At 38.3% G+C, this 12,566-nt stretch overlaps 1 protein-coding gene across 1 annotated transcript in view; it reads right to left on the bottom strand.

Moving 5' to 3' along the window:
* EIF3H (eukaryotic translation initiation factor 3 subunit H) overlaps window positions 1–12,566 on the bottom strand; it is an 86,600-nt gene that overhangs the window by 67,995 nt on the left and 6,039 nt on the right. The window contains exon 2 of the mRNA XM_064646358.1: window positions 1,998–2,154. Coding sequence (XP_064502428.1) covers window positions 1,998–2,154 — 157 coding nt within the window. The remainder of the gene's footprint in view (window positions 1–1,997; window positions 2,155–12,566) is intronic.

Below are 12,566 nucleotides of genomic sequence, written 5' to 3'. Positions count from 1 at the left end.
CTGGCAGGATGCTTGCATAGGGAAACACAGCTCCAGGGAAAACAAACAAGGAGTATTTATAAAACATTATTGTTTTTCACATTGGCAAGACAGAAGAAAACTCTGAGGAGCCTAAAAAGATACCGAATGCTCAAGAGACATTTTGTTCGGGTTTTCATCTTCCCTAGGCTCTACCACACAGGTTAAAGGCCTGAACAGGCCCCAAGGAAAGGGAATGCAGAACGAACGTGAGCGCTGTGCATTTCCTGAATGGTTCAGTCTATTTAACTGTATTTCACTGAGAAGAATACAGAGAGAACATCCCTGTGACCCACACAGCAGAGACTAGGGAAGATGGAAACCAACAGACAATGTCTCCTGAGGTTGGCTTACAGGGCTCAGCAGAGCCAAGCTCCCCTGACGTGGCTGCAGACTCCCCAGCACTGCTGGAGGCAGCATCAGCCCCACTGCCACAGGCTCCCTTCCCACTCCGGCTGCTCCGCTTTCTGTGCCCGCAGCACGGGAACAGAAGCTGACAAGTGAAGGGATCCAGGTGAGGAAAGCTCCACCAGCATTGACTTTGGACTTTACTTAATGCCAGGATTCTTGCCTACTTGGTGAAAAAGGGAAAGACTGGCATCAAGAATACTTTCAGGCAGGAACAGCTGAACTTTGCATACCAGCTCACAGGCTTACAGCTCAGCATGATATCCATCAGTGAGAAACTGAAACTATGAAATTGTCTGAAACTAAGAAATTTGTTTCACCTATCAGCTACATGGAAATAATTCAGCCATTTTCTACAGAAAAAAACATGAAGCATGGGCTCCAATTAAGAATTTAGATTACTTTAATCCTTTGAAGAGCTCTAGAAGAGAAGGAATCTTTAAAGTGTCTTTTAGGCCTTAACAAAATAGAGTTCTGACTCAAGCACCATGTCAATGTAGGAAAACTAAGACTCCCTTTTGTTTTGCATGTTCCTTATAGAAAACTCTATAATCCCACAAAAGAAGCGATAAAAGCCAGCTAAGAAACCTTACCAAGTTGTAAAGAATTCTTAAAATTATCTCTCCTTTAAAGGCAAGGTTCAAGATTCTTTTGTTATAAGACAAAATATTAATTTAATAATTCCTTATCTCATTATAAGCAAGAAAAAGCAGTTTATACTTCCAGATTAAGCAATCTTATTGAAATTTAAAACTCAAACTGAATTATCAAAATTAGATAGAATCAAGCTTCCAACTGCAACTACTTTGACTATATTGCCTCTTTGGTTACTCTTGAAGTTAAACTGACTCTCTTTAAGCCCTAAAAGAGAAGTTTTTCTACCAATATCATTAAATACACAGACATGCATATATTACCAAGATTAGAATTGCAAGACGTTTAAATTTACTCTAGAAATTTTATGTCGTTCTGTGTCCAGCTAATTACACTGACTTGCAGTGTCAAGAACAAAACATCACTAGGACCACTAGGATCAGTAGGAAACACTGAAATAGAGAGAAACCTCCAATGCTACTTTCTAGCTCATTTCAAGAAGAAAAAGATCACCCAGATTTCCAGTTAGCCAAAGCCTCTTATACCTGGAAAGCTCCGCTCTCCAGGCTTTCAACGAGTACATAACACATACAAATAAACCCACAGAGAGAAATCTACATGCTGAGCTACATCCACGTGTGTGTGTATGCACACATGTGCACACAGCCACTTCCATAAAAAGCTTTAAAGTCTACTGGAATTCTAGACAGGAAACTAATGTACCTTCCTGTGTGGACAGTCTTACCCTAAAGTGTGTCCATATAACAGAGTATTTATCACAATGACTTTCCTTATACAGACAAGCTTTAAGCTGGATAATCAGGATGGCATTGCAATTATCCCATTGATACTTCACATCATATTAAAAAATCTCTCTGAGTACATACAAGGTTCTGCTCACTGTAGGGGAAAAAAACCCTTTTAGCCCATATGGATTTTCTTTTTTACCTAAAGTTTTGCAAAACTGTAACCATTACCTTCATCAAAGTCTGCATCATCTTCTGTATGCTGAGGAAAAGGGAAGCAATTTGTGATTTCAAGTCTGTCATCCACCACAAGACCCAGTAGCACTCCTTGGACCACTTCATTCCCTTGTCCTTCTTCTTGGTAATGTTTAATGATCTTTAACACAACCTAGAATACAAGACAAGAAAATCATAATATGCAATGCATTTTTTTGGTCCTCAAACTACATATCTGGAATTCTAAATTTGTTGAAGTGTTGCACAGATTAGAGCTGCAAAACAAGTGAGCTACTGGCTTAAACACCAGCAATTTTAATACAGGTTGAGGAATAGGCAGCCATCCTAATATTATAGGAGAATAAAAAAGTCCATTAAATGAACCATCAAAATGCAGTTCTAAACCAATTTTCTGAAACACCATTCTAAAATGAAATATTGATCCTCTTTTACTTTACCTTGTTGCTGTTAGCTTTTAACAGTATCTTGCAGCACCAATAAGCTCCCTCTTGAGGGAAACACTGCACAAGAAACTAACAAAAACACCTTGAGTAACTATGCAGAAACTGGTACGAGTTTTGTAAAAGGTGCAGACTACATCAAATTTCAGTTGCATTAACCTTTAAAATTACACCTCACTGCAGTTTTACTTCAAATACAATTCAATTTATATGTTGTGGGCTGTGTCATAGGGTATTTAAGAAAAATCAATGATAAAACAGAGAAAAAAAAAGATGGACAAATTACTCATAATATTTTTAACAACGTAGTTCGCACTTCCTTCCTAAATCTGAACTCTACAATGAATCATTCTCATGAGATGATATTGTAAATTGGAACAGTATGAACAAAACCACTCAAAACAGTCAATCATTTGCTAGCAACAATTTACACTCAAATAACATTTTATGCTCAACAACAAGAACTAGAATAAGGTAAGACACCAACCACAAACACAGACTTGGAAGAAGCTATGCTTTGCCCATGTTTGTTACACATAAGTGGGGTTTAGTTCATTAAACACTAATCCATCCATTCAAAACGCAACAGAAAATGTCTGATGATTATTTTCATTAAAGTAATACTACCTTAATGTCTGTTGGCAAACAGACTAGTTTAACAGATTTCAGCTCAATCACCCTGGAAACAGATTTTTTATAAATACTGGTATTTAGTGAACATTCTACAGAGGTGGGGGGAAAAAAAGGAAGTTAAGCTCATACTTGCACATGAGGAACATATATTTGTCCCTAGCTTTCTCCTTGGTTGATTAGCAAATGTCACAATTTTTAAAACACCATTAATGTGTTTTAAAGCACCACAATACAGGTAAAATAGAAGAAAACGGAGACTAAGAATAGAAATTCTTTACAAGTTCACTGTCTTCTTTGGCTAAAATGGGAAAATAATTGCTTCATATACAGCCTGCTCTGGGGCAGGGCAGAGAGGTAGAACTGAAAAGAAGCACCTCTTTCCAACTAAGTTAGATATAAGTATCAAACTGGACTAACACCCACTCATTCCTTGTTTATTCACAGTATCACTCAATTGTGCCTCCTCTTGCATCCAGATACACTTGCACTGGAGATTCTCAATCATCGGCAGAAAACACTATTTCACTCCAATACACATTCACATGTGTCACTCAAGTCTTTTGCCACCACACCTTTATTTAATTTGTTAAAACAGGTCTACAGACCAGAGAGACAAAAAGATACTCTGGTTATATACATCTCATTTCATAAGAAAATAGTAAGGAAATTAAGATCAGTGGGTGGTGAAGCAGAATTTAACAGTGATGGAAGCAGTACAGCAAACACCTTTTGAGATCACCTGTATGTAGAAGATGAATGTACCACAGAGCTAGCACATAAATAATATTCAACTTGTATTTAGGGTAAAGTTCAGGTTTATCATACACTTGCCATAAGCTCTGTCTTCCACAGTCAAGGAATCCATAACTAACCTGCCAGATTACGGCACAGCAAGCTCTCTGCCTCCTATAAAATTATTCTCAGCATCTTCACAATCTTGTAAGCTTCACCTTTTCCACTTTTTCTCATTAGCTGCTGAGCTCTCTATGCACACGCACTGTCCCTACTACTGGAAATACTATTTGCCTGTTCGATTTCACTCCAGAAGCATTTGTGATACGATGCCAATTTTACTGCAGTGTTCCTGATGATAATTACTCACAGAAACCAGCCACAAATGAAACAAGCATGGGCTGTTACAGAGTATCAATGATTTTTCAACCACAGAAAACTAGGATTTCAACACTGCTAAAGGCTAACCAAATACCCCAATTTACAATTAAATTATTACATAAGTCTGCAGTTTTTGATCTCCAGCCTGAAGACCACAGCAGACACTATCCAGGGAGATACAGACCCCAGGGATTCAGGCCTACCTGCAACCTTGTTTTCTAACAGAGTCTGAGAAAGGGAGCAGAGAAGGTCACTAAATTTCGTGTTTATGACTGCACTGGAGAATACATTAGCTACCAAAATAATTTATAAAAAGATGCATCTAATGACACACTCTCTTAAACTCATCTTGAAAAACCTGCCATCAAAATACTACCCTAAGACCAGGCAGGAAATGTGCACTGAAACTTGTACTAAAAAAAGACCTTCAGGTGCAAAGTAAAACTATTCCTCTAGTGATAACAAGACCAGTTTCAAACTCTAAAAATGCCATGGCCATTTATTTGCTAGTCTAGATACAGCAGGAAGAGCTGACCACTATACAAACAATGCCATGACATCTGATACTTCATATTGAGTAAACTATATATATCCCCCAAAAAAGAGCACTAACTTGTATCTAGACATTTCAGGGGAAAAAAAAAAAAGATGTTATGTTTATGAAGCTCTGGAACAGAATCAGAATAGTTTTATTGGTCTGAAAATACATGTAAGAAATATTAATATTAATAATGCAAGTAACACAACACACTCTGAGAAATAAGAATTTTTTCAAATGACATCACTGCACCAGTATAACCCATCTCTCATTCAATGCTGATTCCCCTTACAAACACTATTTACAATTCCCATCCATCTATTCCTCTAATAATAGATATTGCCCCTTTGTACAAGTACAATTGTTTTTAAATACCCTTAGACCCGACACTGCTATGCCACTGCTACACAACATTAACAGTAACCAAACCACATTTCAACTGTTACTTTTATTTAAGTAATGCAGCTGGGCAGACAGGAAAGGTTATGTCCTCAAGGAGAAAATATATAAAATAACAAAAAAAACCAGATTTCTAAATTCTAATACCCTGAACACAAGTCAATAATTGTATGCAGCATGATTTAGTAAATTAACATATAAGAAATATTCAGGTACATAACAACTCTTTAGAAAAGGATATACAAGTAACTCCTACATAAAACTCAGGAGTCCCCCAGTCTTGTAAATTTAGTGTTCAAAATACTAAAGTATTTTAATCACTTGGAGTAGCCACTTGTCAGATTTTAATTGCCATTAATCCTAAAAAAAACCCTGCAGTTCAGCAGTGCTCCTAATCTCCAGATCTTCAAAGCACTGTTCCAACATTAAGAATGAAGTCATACTACAAAAAAAAAAAAAAAAAAGGCGCCATTCTGAACCTATTAAGAACATCAAAGATACATATTTTAACTGTATAAGGCCAAATTTTAACTTTGGCAACGTCCCAACATCATGGTTGTTAATTTCCGAAGTTTTACCTCATTACAGAACTACGTGGAACATGAACCCTCAGCTGAAGCCTGGTGAGCCTTTGGGGGTCCTGGGAAGATCCCGCTGTAGGGACACGAATATGCCAAGATGCACATTTCTGCATTTCTCAACAGACAGACAACAGCAAATCAAAGCACTGATGATTCATTTAGGACTGTGTTCCAGAGAGCTGAACGTCACCACATTGCAACCAGATTTCCAGTACCTGTGTCGTGTCTTACACATGTGAAATCAAAGGAGAGAGCTGCTGTTAGCCCACTGGATACATGATGTGACACGCTGATCTACAATCTTAAATCAAGTATTTAAATCTTTTTAAATGCTTTTTTAAAGTGCTTTTTGCCACCCCAGAAAGCTTTGTGGGCACAACTGCTACCACCAATTGTCATCATCTGGGGAGAGGATGAGGAGAGAGTCGAAGTAACACCGTGTCATGTTTGCAAACCAAACATAACTGACATGGGCATCCATGTGGAAGGTGCCATGACACTCACATCCTCTCAGTATTTAACACCAGTGAAACTGTGATCAACATTTAGCTTGGCAAGAGGGTCTTGAAAGCTATCACTGATAATAATGTCTGATATATTTTGAATACATCCATACCACACAATGAGCCTTCTCCATGAATTCTTAAAACTCAAACCACGAACTTTTATATTTAAGTGTTACAGTATGAGCAATTTTACTTAAAATTCTAGCATAAGCCAAGTTCAAGACAGAACTGATAATGCAGTTTTGTAAATGGATCCATCTCAACTATCATTACTAACAATGACTCATACAATTGAGTTTGACTTGAGCTAACCTTCAAGATGCCTAGAATCAACATCTACCTGTTACACATAAAATGCATATCTGCCCCTTCTGGAAAGAGAGTTGAACTGTTTAGCAATTAATATTCACGTGAAGACATACCAAATTTCACAAATCAAATTTTTCACTAATTTAGGGGCCCTGTCTCCTTCCCCAAGTCACACTACACCAAAAGCAAATCTACAACTGGTGTTGTGCTGAAACTTTACCAATTAGCTATGCAAAATTGAAATTTAATTAAATAGTTCTGAAATTCTCAAAGTAAGCATGGAATGGCTTTGTTTAATAAACAAAGACTTAGAAAAAAATAGAAAAAACTAGCTATAGTGAAACATGGACCATGCTAACACTTTTAATAGTTCTAGATGAGGTTTTTACACACTACAGATAAGTGCTTAGCCTATGCTTACAAAAGACAAGTTCTGGAAACTGACCAAGCAAAAACTTGCCTTGAACTGATTTGTCTCCTGGCTATAGCACCACTTGATAAGACAGTAACAGAAAGACTCAACTTTCCTGCCAGGAGAAAAGAAACTCTGAAGTAAATTAAAGATACCATTGCAACAATTAAGAGTAGGAAAACATATGTCTAATACACATAACACTCTCCTCCAGATGATTAAGGAGACAGATGTTTACAGACACTTCACAGAAACCGGTTCTAGAAAGCATTGTGACAGATAACACGTCAAAAGCACAAAATCAACAGGTCGATACCCTGGTCTCATAGGTGCTGGATATGAACAAGAATAAAGCCATGGCATGAGGTCAACACTAAGCTGAGTGGTGAAGCTGACAGACCTGAAGGACAGGATGCCATCCAGGAAGGCCTGGACAAACTTGAGAAGTGGGCCCATGGGAATCTTATGAGGTTTAACAAGAGCAGTTACAAGATGCTGCACTTGGGTCAGGGCAACTCCCGGTACAAAAACAGGGTGAGGATGAACAGACTGAGAGCAGCTCTGCCGAGAAGAACTTGGGGGTGCTGATGGATGAGAGGCTGGACATGAGCAGGCAAGGTGCACTCACAGCCCAGAAAGCCAATTATGGCCTGGGCTGTACCCAAAGCAGTGTGGGCAGTAGGGCCCAGAAGAGAGGTGATTCTGCCCCACTACCCCACTCCTGTGAGACCCCACCTGCAGTGCTGCATCCAGTTCTAGAGTCCCCAGCATAAGAGGGACATAGACCTGTTGGAGTGAGTCCAAATGAGGGCCACCATGTTATTAGACGGATGGAGCACCTCTCCTATGAGGAAAGGCTGAGAGAATTGGGTTTGTTCAGCCTGGAAAAAGAGAAGGCTTTGGCATGACCTAATTGTGGCAGGCCAGTACCTGAAGAGAGCCCACAAGAATGTTGGAGAGGGACCTTTTACAGGAGCATGTAGTGACAGAACAAGGGGAAATGGCTTCAAACTGACAGAAGAGTAGGTCTAGATTAGATATTAGGAAAAATTCTTTACCGTGAGAGCAGTGAGGCACTGGAACAGGTTGGACAGAGATGCTGTGGATGCCCCATCCCTGGAGGTTCAAGGCCAGGCTGGACAGGGCTCTGAGTAACCTGACCTAGTGAAAAGTGTCCCTGCCCACGGCAGGTGGGTTGGAACTAGATGATCCCTAAAGTCCCTTCCAACCCAAACCATTCTATGAAACTGAAGATTAGAGGTGAAACTGAATTTCACATGTTATACTAATCTTGAGAAATTTTACAATCTCTACTGACAAACACCAAATTCACCTAAATGCATATTATAGCTCATCTGCAGAGATCTTCGAATTTTTCTAGATTCTCTTATTCAACAGTACTGCATTTCTGACCATTCCTGACATGGCAGAGGTCTAAACATTTATTCTTTTCTTCTTTGTGCTTAACTTTGGAATAAAAGCTCTTAAACCATTAGACCAATTTTATTTCAGGAGAAGTAAAAAAAAAAAAAAAAAATAAAAAAGTACTGTTTTCCATTAAGACCTTCAACATCTTAAAGTAATTGTTTTGCCAGATATCTTCAGTCCTAACTACGATTGGTGGCCAAAAAAAAGGTATTTTAATTCCCTGAGAATAATCAGAAAGATACTTAATCTGGACATCCTGTCCAAAAATCTAAAGCCAAAAGGACAAAACTGAGTAGACTTGAAAAGCAAGGCAACTTCAGAAAAATGTTGTTTTGAATAGCAACTTCAGAAATAACAAGCCTTAGCCCTCACTGTTCTGTCCAGGAAGTGTAACAGTCATCTTTTGGACAGAAGACCTCGAACGCCCCACAATATTTTACCTTTATCTTGACTTGCTAGAGTCTAAACACCAACATTTATAAAGCCTTTGAAAATATAGTTCTTGAAATAGTAAGCTCACATTTTATGTCACTCACAGCTAATTCAACACCAGATGTTAAAATCTTACTTCTGAACTTGACAGAAATTTGGGGCTTAAAAACAGTACTTATATAGGAAGCATAACAGAATGACATGTGCCATTTCATACCATTTCAAGTGGGTGCAAACATCAAAATCTCCTCTTGACGAGAGTGGAAGTGTCTTGGAGCTGAGCCTAAATTCATCAACATGAACAATGCGTATTGATCTGAGGTGGTTCTTGAGCAGGGGCTGCTACGTATATTTTCATACTGAAATTATAAATTATAGGAGTCTGTTGATTTTGTCTCATGCAGGCCCTCAGTACCAAATGATTTTGGAAATTCATGTTAAATTGAATGGAAAATAGTCTATCTCGAACTATGGGGGGGGATGATGTTATATGCTTCTATTTGACTATTTTTGAGTATTAGGAAGCGTATTAGAAGCATCCAAACCTTTTTGTTCCCTGGGTGACTTATTACATCACTTGGTACAATAGCACCTGCTTAGTTTGTAAACCTCAAGATTTTAGATGACTCAACTACAACAGGGAACATTAGTAACCTTGCTGCTCCACAACATGCAGGAGGCTTAAGAAAACTACTGAAATCACATCAGATTGTTGATTTAACAAATATTTTCTGCCTACTACATCTTGGTTTAGGAACCATTTCATTCTGTAATTATAGGAATCTAGATGGTTTTCCATATTACTTCTTGTTTATAACCAACTAACTCACACTAACTAGCCCTCTAACACTTTCCTGCGGTGTTTGGTTGGTTTTTTTCCCAACAGAACAAAGAAGACGATAACATCCATACACAGCATTAAGCCAGATATAACAGACCTTGCCATTTTATCTCAGTAAATGGTTGATTCAAAGCACAATTCTAAGTCAGTAACAGGCCATGAAGCATTTTATCACTCCTTCCTGAACATTAACTGCTTATATGCACTGTTTGGGGCATGGCTGGAAAAACTCTACCTTGCTTACCCCGAAGCTCAGTCTAGGAAAAGTAGACATTCAGTTCGTTTTTAACTTTCTGTAATTCTCTTGCACAGATTCTGTGTAGCTCAGCAGCAATTCAATGCAAACTGAATGCAAGCTTCAACCGCCACCAGAAAATGCCCCACAGAAAATACTTGGTAAGTACCCACTTCTTCAGTTGCTTTATCTCTCTTTTTAAAAAGAATTACTTCCAAACTGCTGTGATTCAAGAGCCCTAGAATTTCCCTTAAGCAAGAGGGAAACCCTCCTATCAGGATGCAGAGGGCCTTCCTCTACATCCATACAGCCTCCTGCCCCTTTCAACAGCCCCAGGCTTCCAACAAAGGTGGTCATTCTCACAGTGCAAGTCCAGATTCACTACAGACACTGCCAAGTGATAGACACAGACACTATTTACTGGAAGCACACTAAGCTGCTGTACACATGGATTAGCTGCTCACCCATTCTGTTACTGGGATACTTTAAAGTCACAGATATTTTTAAAAAAAGACAACATAAAGCCTATTAAAAAAAGCTACTCCAAATTATAAAAATCACTGATTTCAGAAAAAACAAGACACGGAATATGAAACAAACCATTTCTTAATACCTACAACTAAAACTGGTGAATATCTTATCGAAAATACAAAACAGAAAAGACAAACTGAGACACACAGGCAGGTGAAATTCAGCCTGAAGAACTGAAACAGTACAGATATTGAGCCTGTTTCTGTACAAGTACAACATTAGAAGGAAGATTACTGTGTTTTGATTAGAGGTATGTTGGTTTTTCATAGGCTGTGTTTTTCCTTGACTCTGCCAGGAACCTGCATTCATCAGCTAATGTCTTGTAGGTACCATGCTTAAGTCATTTATTTACTCATGTCCAAGTGAGCTGCTTGTTCTTGCAAAGGGAGGAAGTTAAACACAAATGGCAGTACATCAAAGGAAAAACTAATTAAACTGTGGAGAAAAGAGAAGTTTATTAAAACATAGGAAAATACTGAATGTTAATCGAGGTGTGTTTTACCAAATAGACCCCAATCTCTTCCTGATTTTGATCCCACTGTATTTTGGGGGTTCTTTCATACTGCACAGCAGTTCAAGTTAACAACCATCCCCATGGTTAATCACAAGCCATTAGTCCTCTTAAATATGGCCTCAGTGTAAGTAAAAATGCACCATTACACTTGTGTATTTAAATTCTCCATTGCTGTGTTCACACACTGGTATAATGTATTTCTCTGCAATACAAAGTTTCATAGCACATTTCACAGTATATGCATTCATGCGTATTCCCATGGAAACCGTCAGGGCCACAGGCACTGTAGAATCACTTCCTTGTAGAAACATTTCTGTAAGGCAGCCCCAGGACCTCAATCCTGCAGTGGCAGGGCATTAGATGTTATTAGCACACTGTCAGGAGGCAGTGATAGGGCTGTAATAATATTAACATCCAAAATTCTGCTAGTTACAAGTGGGATGGAGCATTTCCCCAGGACTAGTTAGTATATTATTTCTCTTATTTCCCAAATCTCACTGAACTCAAATTTTTTGAAAACATTCAGTGCTTCAGGCAATTTTTGTAAATCGCCAATACAATTTATATTTATTATTTTTAATGAATTCAATACTTAACCATCATTTCAAGAATGAAAGCTGATGAATACACTCCTTCAGAGCACAACATATGGAAACTATATAGAAGCGGTAGAGGCAGGCACAGTTTCAACATTTTCTGCTTGAAACAGCAGAGCCTTGCGCTCACACTTCACCATACAGTCGATACATATGTTCTGTCTATTAGTGAATCACCATCCTTCAACCATTCACAGTGCTCACTGAGCTGGGAGTGTATTTGCAAGTATAAGGTTTTCTCTTCAGCATCAACTTCTAGCAGCTTTCTATGAAAAGATTTGAAGATGACAGCCAAAAGCAGCAGTAGCAACTTCATTTAGCAGCCTATTCTTTAATCAGATTGTGCCAGACTGTTACCATTTTGAAGATAAAAACTGCAAGATAGTTACCCTTACCTACTTGAGCGCCAAAAATTAGTAAAATAGGGTAGACCTAGATGGGAAGCAGGGAGTGAGGGCTTATCTGAGACTACTGATCTTTTTCAAGAACCATATCCTGCAAAACAAAACCAGAATATATATAATATACTATTTAAGGGTGTGTCTTTAAAGCATGACTTCCATATGCATTCAACAGATGCTTCCAAGTAACCAGTAAAATCCCTACCGGACATGACTTCCATGTCACTTTAATAATTTATAACCTTTTACACAACAATTTTTTCCACATTGAAGCACTCGGCCTTTTTGGCAAACACTTGGTTATGTGCTAAGGCAACAGAGATGGATCCTCCTAGTAACAGTCAGTGCAATCCAGAGAACCAAGCCTGGAGAGAGTCTCAGTTTCCCTGAGAAAAAAGTGTAAAATTGAGAAAAAAAACACACCAAACTTGAATGTCAGAGATCTGCCACATGAAAATTACTTCCAGAAGAGTTCCACTTCTAATAACAGCTACTGTGACAGTGAGATTAAAAGCAACCATTCTAATTTTATCACTGAGAAAGCCAATGGAGAAAGCAGTATAGCTTTCAAATTGTTCCCAAGGAGTGATGACAGCTTCAGTAAATAACCCTATGTGTCATCTAAAGTTCAAAAAGCTCTAAAACAGTCTTTAT

The sequence above is a fragment of the Pseudopipra pipra genome, chromosome 1, assembly GCF_036250125.1.
Source record: "Pseudopipra pipra isolate bDixPip1 chromosome 1, bDixPip1.hap1, whole genome shotgun sequence".
NCBI classification, from domain to species: domain Eukaryota; kingdom Metazoa; phylum Chordata; class Aves; order Passeriformes; family Pipridae; genus Pseudopipra; species Pseudopipra pipra.
Note: the sequence above shows the minus strand (reverse complement) of the source record. Positions and strands in the feature narration are given on the sequence as shown.